Source organism: Homalodisca vitripennis, chromosome 7, assembly GCF_021130785.1.
Source record: "Homalodisca vitripennis isolate AUS2020 chromosome 7, UT_GWSS_2.1, whole genome shotgun sequence".
Taxonomy (NCBI): domain Eukaryota; kingdom Metazoa; phylum Arthropoda; class Insecta; order Hemiptera; family Cicadellidae; genus Homalodisca; species Homalodisca vitripennis.
The window spans coordinates 61,289,265-61,303,591 of record NC_060213.1 but is presented as its reverse complement, the minus strand read 5'-3'; the positions used below and the strand labels follow the sequence as shown (position 1 = coordinate 61,303,591).

Genomic DNA, 14,327 nt, shown 5'->3' with positions numbered 1-14,327 from the left:
TGTGTTATTGTAATATTTTCAAAAATAAATCATATTCTATTCTATTTCAAAATTAATTAAGCCAATGGGTTTTATCATTCATTGAATACTTTAGGTCTCATTTCAACTACGAGGATTTTATTTCGGCCACTTGTGGACAAGAGTACTCAATAGTTCATACTATGGTTATTTGTGCACTGTGATGTTAGTTCCTTCCTGACACGACAATTTAAGATATGGCTTATAGTGACATAGTTACAGAAATTTTGTTTGTATTTCAATCAAATCAAGTTGTAACAATGTAAAACCTCACTTATTCAATCATTCACATACACCACTCCTACACAGTCCGCAACCAGTCCTTGACCATCACCCAAAGTGAGCATGACTTCTGATATTGTTGGAAGTAAGTTCTATAAAACTAATTTAATTAATTTTCAAACTCGCATTTTCAAATTTCACCCTATAATCACAATTTGTAATAAAATAAATAATGAGTATTAAAATTTTGGGTTTACAAATAGACAAAACTCTTAATTGGAACATTAATGTAGAAAAATTACTTTCCAAAATTTCATCAAGTTTATATGCAGTAATTAGACTGATAAACCTGTGCAAAAAAGAAACATTAAAGGTTATTTATTTTGTGTATATTCATTCAATAATATCTTTTTTAATCTCACTTTACAGTGATACTGCTGTAAATAATCTAAATTCTATTCTAAAAATTCAGAAAAAAGCCATTAGAATGATTTTTAATCTTCATGATAGAACATCCGTTAAGGAATACTTTAAAAAAGAAAATATTATAACAGTTTATGGGATGTATATTTTTTAACTATTTTGTCAATTAAAAGCAAACTTCAGGAACTGGAATTGGTAGGAGATAATCACAACCATTTCACAAGAAATGGTAATAATGTAGCAATAAGCCCTCATACCTTATAAATTTTTAAAAAGAAACCAAAGCATATTGGATCAACATTTTATAACAATCTTCCTATTGAAATCAAGTCAGAGGTTACAGGTACATTCAATAAATTTAAAATAAAATTCAAAAAGTTTCTCATCAATAAAGCTGTATATTCCTTTAATGAATCTTTTGTTGTAATAAATTTCCAAAAGCTGTTTTAATTGTAACCTTTTAAGTGTAATAATTGTATTTTAAACTTTCTATATTTCCTGTGATAAATCTAGTATTTTCTGTATGTATTCTTGTTTTTATTTATTTATTTCTTTTTTTATATAGTAGGGACATTAAATTAAATCCTGACACCAATCTTGTAAATACTAAATGAATAAAGCTGCTTTGAAGTGAATTGAATTGAATAAATAGCAAACTTGAACAGTGAACAACCTATTGAAAAATGATGATCAGTGGACAGGAATAGCGAGTAGAGAGGCTCCCCCACTTGAGGATCATCCACTGATATCAGATATGAAGCTAAAATTCCATGCTATGCTACATTTTATTAAAATGATCAAACATCTTGTCATTGATCATCACATTGCAGTAATTAAAGTGAGGCAAAACTGGAGTCTTCACCAACATTACTCTAATAATGATATCCAGCTGGAAGTATTAAACGAACCGCTTGAGACAATATATACAGGCAAAATACACATAAAAAAAGCCTATTACACATAAACTATTTATTGCTTGCTCAGTATCAGTTATGGAACAGCAATGATTGGCTAGAGTCATATCCAACTATAATACAACCGAGAAAGGTTTGAAATAGCATAAAGAAAATGTATGAAAGCTAAATGGAAAATTGACTAAGGGGAAGGTTTTATTGTTACATTTTAAAGACTAAAATATATTTAATTTTTATATTAGTTCTTAACTATTAGAGCAGTGGGGTAGCGAAGGGGGGGTCCAGGGGGTCCGGACCCCCCCGAAATTTTAAGACATTAAAAAATGAAGCATGGAGGCAGGAGAAAAAAGGAGAGTTATCATTACTCTTGTTTTACAATCATTAAATTGATTGATTTAATTGATTTAAAGTGGCCGTTGTTAAAAATATAATTGTTCTTTCGTTTAAATCATAAAGTATCAAACGATACTTTTAGGCTCGGCCTTTCGGATAATGTAGTGTAATCACGGTATTTTCTATAGGGGCGCGGTCACGTGACGTCGCAAAGTAATCTGAACCGTAACACGGCGAACAGTTTAAATTAGCGACCATTTCGTTCAAATTCGTCTTGGGGACGTAAAATTACCGCTTAGTATTAAATTACGACGTTGATTTTAGGAGTCATTACACTGCAGACGAGTACATAATTATCGGAAAAAAAATAAAAAAAAATCACTTTCGGTCGGAAAATAAAATACACATTAAAAACTATAATGATTAGAAACTTCAGCTACTTCGGAATTGAGGTAAACGTGGTATTTTTTGATTGAGTTAGGGCGACGATTTTTTGTTATCATTGAACTGTACTCGACTAACTATATAATTATCGAGAAAAAAAACGGTCGGTAAATACCGAAGAAAAAGCTCTCTACAGATTCAAGTTTTGACGATTTTGGATTTCACTGGTTGAGTGGATGAGGTAAAAGTGGTTACTTATAATTATGTTAGCACGTTGATTTTAGGTATTAATTCAACGCCGACTAATACATGTATAATCGGTAATTATTATCGAGAAACAAAACAATAAAATCACTTCCGGTCGGTAAATACTGAAGAAAAGCTATCTACAGATTCAAGTCGTGACAATTTTTGGATTTCACTGGTTGAGTGGTTGAGGTAAAAGTAGTACTTATAATTATGTTAGGACGTTGATTTTAGGTATTAATTCAACGCCGACTAATAAATATATAATTATCGAGAAAAAAAAACAAAAATAATCACTTCCGATCGCAATATAGTAAGGAAATGAAATAATACGTCAGTCAGTGGAATCCAGAGTAGTCGGAACTTCTTATCAGTAGAGTTTTTCCGGTCTATTATCCAACCGGAAGTGATTTTTTTTTTTCAATTTTTCTTCGATAATTATATAGTTATTGGTCGGCGTTTCAAAAATCCAAAATCGTCAAAACTTGAATCTGTAGAGAGCTTTTCTTCGGTATTTACCGACCGGAAGTGATTTATTTCTCGATAATTATATAGTTAGTCGAGTACAGTTTAATAACAAAAAAATCGTCGCCCTAACTCAATCAAAAATACCACGTTTAGCCTACCTCAATAACTGAAGTCCGAAGTAGTTGAAGTTCTAACCATTATAGTTTTTCATGTGTATTTTATTTCCGACCGAAAGTGATTTTTTTGATTTTTTTCCGATAATTATGTATTCGTCTACAGTGTAATGATACAAAAATCGGGCATTATAGCTAATTCATAAATAGGTACCACAATCATGTGAAATCCAAAGCAGCCGAACTTCTAATCAGTAGAGTTTTCCCGGTGCATTTTCCGACCGTTAGTTTGATCTGTACCCGAGCAACGCTAGAAAATTGCCCTCCTTTTCTAAAGGGTTTTCGGCCGTCAGTGGCCCAATGTGCCCGAAGGGGTATTTCATTTTCTCTACAGAATATAGTTGTGTCAATTATACACTTGAGTTGTACAAAGCTCTGTTTTGTTCTTCTTTCTTATCCAGTGAATGCAACATCACATTGGTGGCCTTCTACTCGGCCAGATCGAACTTCGTAAAGTTTCTGTAGCTATACAAGAAAATTTATGGTACTAGAGTTGCTGTGAGAGTTGAATTTGCCTATTACATCTTTCCACTTTCTATATGGCGTAGTTACTAAAGCTCCATAATTTTGGTATTTACCTTTTTACCAGTGAAACTCATTGGCAAATAACACACAAAACGTCCCCCGGATCCCCGGTTTCGGACCCCCCCCCCCCGAACGAAATTTCTGGCTACGCTACTGTATTAGAGTAACACAAATCAGTATATAAAGTTATAAATTGTGAATAAACATTTGGCTAGTTAAGCGGGTGTAGCATTGGCTACATTTAAACATCTACATTTCCTTGAATGAACCAAACTTTATACTTTGGTTAGAAAGGTTTTAATTCCTATGTTAATAAATACAAACTTTACAAAAACAATTATTAGTTCTGGTTATGAATCAGAAACATCAATGAGATATAAAGTTACAAATTGTGAATAAACATTTAGCTAGTTAAGCGGGTGTAGCATTGGCTACATTTAAACATCTACATTTCCTTGAATAAACCAAACTTTATACTTTGGTTAGAAATGTTTTATTCCTATGTTAATAAATACAAACTTTACAAAAACATTATTAGTTCTGGTTATGAACCAGAAACATCAATGAGATTATATTAGTAACTAATTTGGGAGAGCTTGACATGATATAATTAGAAGTATTGACCTTGAACCTGAATATAGGATAGCCTGGGTTCAATCCTGTCTGTGACCTGAGCACTCTTATCAGTAACAATTTCTACTAATACTGTATACTCTTCCACTAACCAAACATGTCTGTTAAGTTCCTTAAACAATCAATAGCAAGAAGTGAAGGAAGATATCTTTGCATAAAAATTAAGGAAAATTCAATAGAAAATGTCAATTTTTACGTAATTTAATAAATGTAAAAACACATTTATTTAAACAATATGTTACTGTTATAGTTTATGTTATGAACTTAATGTTTGCTATTTAATTTCTTCCCACTAATATGATACTATAAAAATAAAATATTATTTAATCCTGAAATTAATATTTCCTTATCATGCAACTTCGCTTGAAAACATATTAGTTTATTTTAAAAGTATATCTTTGTTTTAATCGGTATTAAAATTTTATCTTTGTCATACATGGATATTTTTATAAACCTTTTTGAAAGTTATTACCCAAGGATATAATGTACCAAATCCCAGGAGGGTTCAGTTCTGGCAGGTTTAAACCTTCAGTTGAACCTACACTACATCAAAACTGATGTGTCACTTAAATCTAGTGAACCCTATGAATACCAAGGAGCAGGACATCACTAACTGCAAATGTCGAGAAATTGGGGATCAATAAAATACCCTCCAAAAATAGAGGCTCAGGAATCTTCCCACTTGGAAATTCTTGAGCTTTAAGATATCATTGTGTTCTAGCTTATAAACAACTACTGTGTGCAATTTTAATGTACGTCTCAAAATTTTGATGGGGGAGGCTTCAGCCCCCTGAGCCCCCCTTATATACACTCATGAATGAAAATAAAGTAGATACAAACCATGAATGACTTTAGGTTTGTCTTCAGTTGACTTAGCCTTTAAGTTCTTGTGGTCTGGAGAACTCAAATTGATTAATACTACAATACACAGAAATTGTAATAAAGATTTGTTAGTAACATACATCACTTATCACAACAATTCTGTAACATGATTTTAAAACAACATTTTGAAACAATATTTGACACTGAAACCATACGTTTTATAAATAAACATTGTAATCAAAATAATAAGGAAACCATCACATAAATAATCTGCAGAAACATATGATATGTGAGATTGTGTTAATTGTACCCAACATAACACAACCAAATATATCAACCTGCTCAATAATATTTACATTTTAAAGTTTAGACACTTGTAAGGGTATAATTGAAGAGATTGCTAGAATTGGGCACATACAGTGGAATGTATTTAAATATTAAACAATATTGTAACATGTAATCTTTTAGCGCTCACTATCGTAAATCCATGTTTTGTAAACTGTACCCATACCCCATGAAATAATATGGTATATTTAGTATACACCAATCAAAAGCTTCAGTGTGAGATATATATATATATATATATATATATATATATATATATATATATATATATATATATATATATATATATATATATATATATGGAACAACAACTTATGGAACAAAGTCAACTTATGGAACAAAATACACAGAGCACACCATGACGCAATTTGTACACATATGAAAAAAGGTCAGGTAATGTCAACTTTAGAACATTTTGAAATGTATCCTGAAAGTGCCAAAATTTATTCTGACATACTATTAAATGACAAAGACATTTCAACAAAAAAATTATTATTTGATAGAATTCTAAACAGTATAAATTAATTCTAGAAGCTCTTTTCTTATTGGAATTATTTATAAATGTAAAAACAATCACTTCAATTATATAATTTTTGTGTATTTGTAATCTGGCCTCACAGACATAAAAAGTATATTATTGGAGTATTTGTTTTTAAATTTATAAATATAAATTAAGTACAAATTGTAGCCACCAAGGTAGGTAGTTATAATATAATAAAAAAATAATAGTCCCATTATTTTTTTACTTCATTGTATTTACTCTAACCTAGTTAATACCTGAAAGTGAATTCCCCGAATTTATACCAGGTTTAAAGTTCTGTGTATGATCATAGATTCTTTTAAAAACAAGTCATCCAGTGGTTACGATAAGATTCCTATAACATTAATTGAATATTCAAAACAAGTGTTGATTAAACTATTAGTCCATTTTGTAAATCCTTCCTTTATATCAGGTAATTTTCCCTCAAAACAAAAAAATTCTAGAGTAATTCCTATATTTAAAAAAGTAGAAACCATACATATTTCTAATTATCATCCTATTGCTCTCTGCTGTCAATATAACACTTTTCTAAAAAGGCTGTATATAATTGATTAGTAGCAAATTGAGAGCACCATAGCTTTTATGTTGATCAACAGCATGAGTTCCGGTAAAAAAATTCATGTGTGACAGCATTGGTAAACTTCACTTTTTTTTCTTCTCTAATTGTTAGCTCTAGGCTAGTAGAATTCGGGAAATCCCATGCCGCCTCAATGTACAATTTGTTTCTTGACATAGGAGTCTTGTAAGGATCTAGGTTATCTTCTCGCTAAGAGTCCGTCAGGCTTCCTAGGTTGAAGCACCTTATCCAGGTTACATTTAAGTTACCAATATGTAGAGAGTTACTTTGTTTATAAAAGTATTTTAATAGGTATGGTGAAGATTTTACATTGATATCTCAATCCGTTTGGAATATATCCAGCTGTATCAGGACTTAATTTATACTTTGTATGTGTGTGTGTGTTCTGTATTCATACGAGTTATTTTAAAGGGTAGTCTGAAATGTACAAAAATTGGCTCATCCAAAAACCGATTGCACCCCAATTAATTACATGTCTTTTTTCATGGCTATTTATATTATTAAATTTAATTTAAAGTTAATTTTTTAACACATTTCTTATACACTTATAAAAATAATTTTTAACTTATGATTCAATAATTTTATGGAAAATAATGTAAACCCAATTTTATTAAGATAATTATAATCAATTCTTTGCAAAAAAGAAAAAGATTCTTTACTTTTTAATAAGAATAAGCCATTGAGGAAACAAAACTTTTTTGATCATGTGTATCCAAGGAGTCCGCCTCCTCAAATTAAAAATTGTTCAATTACTTTTTTAGGAAACGATTATTATTTTTTAAATAATTCAGTATTACTGACATGTACTGCTGAAAGATCATTCTCAACATTGTAATGGGTCAAGAACTTTTTAAGGAACAAAATGGGAAATGAGAGGTTGACTGCACTTGCCTTATTTTCTGTCTACTACAGGAAAATATCAGTTTCTCCAGAGCAAGTACTAGATACGATGGCTCAGAAGTCAAGAAGAATTTTACTTTTGTAAAAGCTCTTTTACATATTATCATTTTTTAATTTGGATTTGTATACTATGTGCTGTGTTTTACAACAATAAAAGCATCTTTTTGTAATTACATTTCTACATAAGTCTAATCAATTTCAATTTTTAATCCTACATATCCTAATAAAGCAATGCCTCTACAATTATGAAAATCGATTTTCAAAACAACCTATTCAAAGACGTAAAAGCTTTAAATGAAATTCACTACTTTGCTTCTTAAATTTTAAAGTTTCAAAAATTTGAATGCTTCTGAGGGAGGCCCCCCAATTTTATCTTGACCTCCCAAATCTTTTCCTTGCTACGTTCTTGGCTATTACTTTAAACTACACATGTTTTAAATATATTTGAGAAAAATAGCAACAAAACAAATTTTAAGTAAATCTGTCACTTTTTTAATGTTCAAAGTTATTCCAAACAACTTGTATTTACCCAAAGTTGAGTTTAAGAGGCCCAAAACAAGAATCTCATATTTTGTCTGGAGAAGTGTAAACCAAACTTTCAAGAAAACACCTCTACATCAAGATATGGATAAATGGATTAAAAATTAGACATTCTTCTATCATTTACATTGTAATGTTCCAGTTTTGATACCGGTATTTCAAAATCTATGAATTTTTAGCTACTGTGTTTTTAATAGTAGAAGAATTGTAAATAAGTTTAATAATAAATAAATAAATAACTTTATATTATTTTATGATATGTTGTTAAGGTTTGTCCAGATTATCACTCTTACTTAAAAATTATTATTATTTAATTTTTTACTGTTATAATAAACTAAGCATTTCATTCACTACGAGATAACTTAATTTATGTAAAAAATGTGTAGGGTAAACAAATCAGTAAATATTATTAATCCACCGTTTAATATAATAATAGTGGTGAAAAATAAACCATTTAATTATTTTATTACCTTTTTTTAATAACTATCTTACATTAATTTATTTACCACACAGATAAGCGCACATACACAAACCAAATTCAATAAACGGAAAAAGAAAACATTAAAATAGTGTAATAAGACAATCTTGTTTAATTTCCTTTTGTTTGTAGTGCGTCAAATTTGAACATCGTTACTTATATGACAAAATAATTGAAATAAAAACATTTGCAATAAGCAATATTATCTAGTCTAAAATGTAACACCTGTGTTCATTTTAAAATCGGTTAAACATTTAGGATTTATGACTCAGCGACTTACACTATAATGCTCTCAAAACTAGTTAAATTTGGAAATCGTTTTATACATTTGATTGGTTTGTACACAGAATAAAGGCTCTCAATACGCGGGCTTACCTAGATTTTAGAAGTGAGTGAGAGAACATGAACTGAACACCTGGTTAATTAGTTCCAATTTCTACCGGTAATTCGGACGTAGAGAGCGTTGCTGTTCGTAGTAGTCCAGAAGTCTACGACGAGTTGATTCTCGCATTGTGGTTTGATTTATAACGTTTTAATGTTAGTGTTAAGTATATCGTAATACATTTTAGTGTACCGTAAATAAATACTGAAGTGATACAAGAATATCAGGATTTGTTTGTGTCATTAAAACTATTTGTACCTAGCATATAACTTTTCTGCATCGAGTCCAGTTCTTTTAACCGCCATTTTGTTGAGCTATCGAGTGTTTATGGAGAACGGCGAAGATTCAGGTAAACAAAAGTCAATATTTTGATTTAAGTTTTAATCTATTATGAAGTTATCTAGCTTTTTGTTTGGGTACCCACTTTCCCTAATACATATTTGTACACATGTTTTAAGTTATGGTACGTAACGGATTGTAGACTATTGCCAAAATCGTCCGTATTTAGATCAAGACTCCTATAATTCTTTGACGAATGTCAATGTTCATAAGTAAAAATAATTATTTCACAGTGATTAATTTAGTACAATACATTATAAGTAACCCGTTGTATTAATGATTGTGCAGACTAAATGTTTAATGTTGCAATATAATCTTTTTTGTAATATTAAAATGACTAGTTCTGTTTTGTTGTCACTTTTATCTGACTTCTGCAAGAATCCTATTCCCAGTTCAAGGCAAAGTGGAAAGATGGAGAATTTCATTATTATCAAAACTGAAAATTAAAGTTAGTCATTAATTGATGTTTCAGAATGAAATTGTTCATTATTAAGTTCTTCAAAATATAAATACCATAACTATGCATAAAATGCACTGATTTTTTTTCTTGTAAGACTAAGATTTAAAATTTATCTTATCAGTTCTAAAAATGGGTAATAGGCTATCATCTATCCTATCTAGCATAAAACTCTAATTGAATGTCTTGTTTATGTTCTCTCTGTGTTAGTGGCAATATTGGTATGAGTCTGACCTTTGCACACATAAGAAGATATATACACAATGCTTTGGTGAGACGATAGGAGATGTAGGGTGGCTATAAGTATTAAGCGACCACCACCACAATCAAATCATCGGTAGCCTATTCATGATTATCAAAACTGCTGAAACCAAAATGTCAAACCGAATTAGCTTAGAGGTATTACAGTTTAAGTTCAGCTGTTTTTATATCTGAAGAAGTAATAATTTAATGATGAGAAAAAATGTATTTATGAAATGTAACAAGCAAAACAGCGTAACATTTATTTACTTTTTACTATTTCGAAGTATACACGTGTCTTACAGTGTGGTGTGACATAAATGACACGTATGTATATCTCTATTTTACTTGTGGCCATTACTCAAATGCCATACAAGCGATTTTTCTTTTTTTTTAATTAATTTTGAACAATATTGTTATTCATTACATTCAAATGTAATAATATAAATAAATTGTAATAATTGTAAATAACTATAATTAGAATGTTTTTGTATTCAGTAGTATAGGTATTTCTAATTGATATTACTTAGATATAACCCTGATTCAACTGTGGTGGTGGTCACTTATATAGCCATGGAGGGTAAATAAAGTTTTCATAAAATCTAAAGTGACAACTAGGCATAGCAGACTCAAACAATACCAGAAGAAGCTAGGTAATGGTCAATTTATTAGTTAATGTCAGTATAACTCTTTTAGTTGATACTAACATGGTGTTAATTTATAAAGATAATTCATTTGGTAGGAGCCAGGACAAAATGTCAATACTGCCTTCTAACATGTCATTTCACAGAACGCATAGGCTATAGGATTCTTCTTATCGCATAACTTACCGATTTACTCATCACTAAGTTTACTGCGATAAATAGACTATTCAATTTAAATTATAGATTCTTTTTATTTACCTTCAATTTTATGATGTCATTGTATTGTGGGGAAAACATTTTAGTCCACTCAAATTTGTATTTAGCCTAAGCTCTCCCTAATCATGACATATTTCCAGTCAATCCTACTGTTGTCATAAACCCAAGATTCTACTTATAGCCTACTATTCTAGGGCTCTTGTGATAATAACTGAAGTACTGTAACTTATTTATTTGCATAAAACTACTGAACTCAATTTTTGTATTGAAATTTTTATCTCCAATCCTATTACTGCTCAATGATATCAAATTAGTAACTTAAAAAAAATTAAACTAAAAACAGCCTTTGGAAGTTGCAGGCGTAAAAAAAAAAGAAAATTGAGGTTAAATCAATTTTAATGTAAGAATACGCTTATGTTCAAATACCATTTTTTCATTCACAGTTTCATGAGGGTTATAAATAACATCCCATATTAAAAAAATCAAAATAAAGCTATTGTGATGGCAATATATTTTTAATTTACAATCAAATATTCCACACATGAAAAAAAGGTATCATTGCAAAAGTAAGTTATGTTCTGAGTAATCACAGTGGGATAAATTCTAAATAAGGCCTAAAGAAAAATATTTTGTTACCTAAATCAAAATTAAAATAGCATGATTTACTATGCATTCTTCATTTAATTTTAACTATGTCGTGCATAATTTATCTTGTATTTTAGATATTTTTTGTTTCGTAACAATGAGGATAATAACATTAAAACTCCTGTATACAGTCTCAACACTAAATTGGCTACATACATATTTGTAAACATCAACTCTCCTTAATGTTTTGCTATATATTCATTTACTGTCATTTCTTTGTTAACAGTGCAATTTATGATAAAATTACTTTTAGTATTGTTTAGAAAATGTTAAATGATTAGTACCTTTTACTGACTGTTTCATATTAATTTTATAAGCTAAATGGTTTTGGTTTCTTGACAACTATTGTATCATTAGGCTATGTGGCGACCTACCTAACTTTCAGGTCACAATTTCCAAACTAACCACAATAGAAATTTTTCTTCTCCGCCTCTTTGATTGATAAATGTATGTGTGTAACATGTTCCTTACTCCAAATAATGTTGGTACTCTTTCAAGATGATTTGTACTAAGCTACAGACAGGAAGGAATCTGTGTTATTGCAAAATCAAGCGGGTCATACTACAACACCCAAGAAGTTATAAGCTGTAACAAGTTCCTTATAGCTTTTGAAACATCACTACCTTTGTATATGGAGATCAACTAAAAGTCTAGGAGAATAAGATCCTGGAGGATGTACTAATGCTTAATCCTTTTTATAAGTATAGTTATGAATTTTTATAAGTAAAAGTAACTACCATTGTTTTAGTGGGTTTGTGACAGGGATGTGGTTGTTGAGGTTTAGGAGCATGTGGTTAATTTCAATCCAGCCTGTAGAATATAATTAATGGCTGATTATCATTTAAATGGTCTGCCATTCCACTCCAGTGTTTGGTAGAAAGATCTGTACTTTGGTATTATACAGAGCCACTCAGTCCCAATCTACAACTTCTTATACTGAAAGTACGGAAAGATCTCTGTATATTCCGAGTAGTGCTGTAAGTGATAGTTCATAAATTATATATAACTCATAAAGAACAAAAACTATAAAATGCCAAAATTATTGTTTTGAGATATTCCTAAATAATGTCATAATTAAACAGTGAATCAAACTGTCAGAATAAGTTTACTAAATCATAAGTTATTAATCTACAGTTGGGAGAACCTGTGGCCATATAGTCAAAAAAAAAGAGAAAGTATACTTGTACCATTCTTCTAAAGCTAGATTACTTGTAGTCATTAGTCATCAGTAACTTCAGACTGCTTAAATGTCCTATTGTGCTGGTAATATTTCCTAAAACACTAGGTATGTGACGTAAACAGAATTTTTCCGGACATTTGCCATCGTTCAGTGAAACAAAAACTCTGTGTTTTGAGATCTGCAATCTGACCTCTTCTTCAGGTAAATAACTAACCTAATACATAATTATAAACTAGGTTAAAATAAACCTAGTGGTTTAAATGGTAGTTTAACTCTTAAAAGCTATTATTATGGTTATGATTTAATAATAAATATGCCTTCCTAAAAACATAAAATAACACTAATCAAGTGGTAAAAAAAAAAATGATAAGCACATAAATTCAGAACCAGTGTTTTGTGTTTGATACACTGATATAAAAATATCAAGATTATTCTTTCCTCAATAGATATGTTTCTAAAACACTCATACCTTTTGCAAAAGCAATCATCGCCTGTCTCATGAGTTGATGCTCTCATTTTCTTCATGACGTCTGTAAGCCGACCTGTTTTCTTGCGTTTTCTAGTTGACTTGACTTCATCACAAGTAACCCCCTCATCGTCAATATCACTTTGCAGATCGCCGTCAATCATTTCAAAAGTCACACAATACTTAATTGAAACTTTACTGTTAATGCTCAGAATTAAAGTAATTAACTACATCACTTAACCTCAAAACAGCAGTAGCCACATCGATAACAAAACAGAACTGAAAATAAACAAAACCATACAAAACAATCAGCTGTTGATGGACTTTGGGGTATTTATTTACATTAGTGTGACCATGGAAATTGGACTTTTGTTTCAAGAGTTGGGCATTTATAGCCAAGTATTATTATCACAGGTGCATATGAACTGGGGGGAAAGTATATTATTGTATTATATTGATGCCTTTTGGACATTATTGCGTTAAGGAGCAGGGGGCATCACGTGATCTGGGATTCGACTTTTGCAAGCTCGAGTTAATTTTTTTTCTAAAAGAGCAAGCAGTGCGCAGCGGGCAGGCATCGTTGACAGGATTAACGTATTAGTCAGCATAATTTCAGTAACTTATCACTTACCTTAATGTTCAGGTGGGTACAGTTTTGCAGCCGTAAGATACATGATGGGTAGTTATTATCGTACCATGAAAGATTTTTGACAAATGTATACAAGTAACAAACCAAAAGTTAATTATAACATAATTTATTATACGAACATAACATACTTTTTCATTAAATGTGTTTGGTACGATTATTTTATATGAAATTACGATAATTTCTCGTTGTTGGTATGATAATCGGTTTTTAAAATCTGGCTATACTGAGTTTGAGCAGACGCGGAGTTATAGGAAACTGTAAAAAAGCGGAGTTTTCAGAGGATTTAAAAAAATCGTAGTTCCTTTGATTTTCGTTGCCGACGAATTTTTTTTTCAATATTGTTTTCAGAAAAAATTGTAGTTTTCAGGGGAAAAAAATGAACATACCTTTCCATGGTCACGTTAATGTAAATTGATACCGGACTTTGTTGGTTTTTTTATCCAGTACCAACTGGACTGAGTTAGTTCTTCCCCTGGAGCTGACAGCATGATAGACCATACAAATGGCATCATAAACTGAATTTCGATTTTTTTTGGACTTGTTGTTTTTTCCCTTGCACCCTTCATA

At 30.4% G+C, this 14,327-nt stretch overlaps 2 protein-coding genes across 2 annotated transcripts in view; one reads left to right on the top strand and one right to left on the bottom strand.

Annotated features, from left to right (window-relative positions):
- The window catches only part of LOC124366738 (A disintegrin and metalloproteinase with thrombospondin motifs 12-like), a 47,937-nt gene extending 42,535 nt beyond the window's left edge, over positions 1-5,402 (bottom strand). Inside the window, exon 1 of the mRNA XM_046823339.1 lies at positions 5,180-5,402. Within this exon, the coding sequence (XP_046679295.1) occupies positions 5,180-5,303 (124 nt within the window). The 5' untranslated portion in view covers positions 5,304-5,402. The remainder of the gene's footprint in view (positions 1-5,179) is intronic.
- Positions 5,403-9,026: 3,624 nt separating this feature from the next.
- Positions 9,027-14,327, top strand: part of LOC124365909 (nucleolar and coiled-body phosphoprotein 1-like) — a 105,063-nt gene continuing 99,762 nt past the window's right edge. Inside the window, exon 1 of the mRNA XM_046822030.1 lies at positions 9,027-9,273. The gene's annotated coding sequence lies outside the window, so the exon portion shown is untranslated. The remainder of the gene's footprint in view (positions 9,274-14,327) is intronic.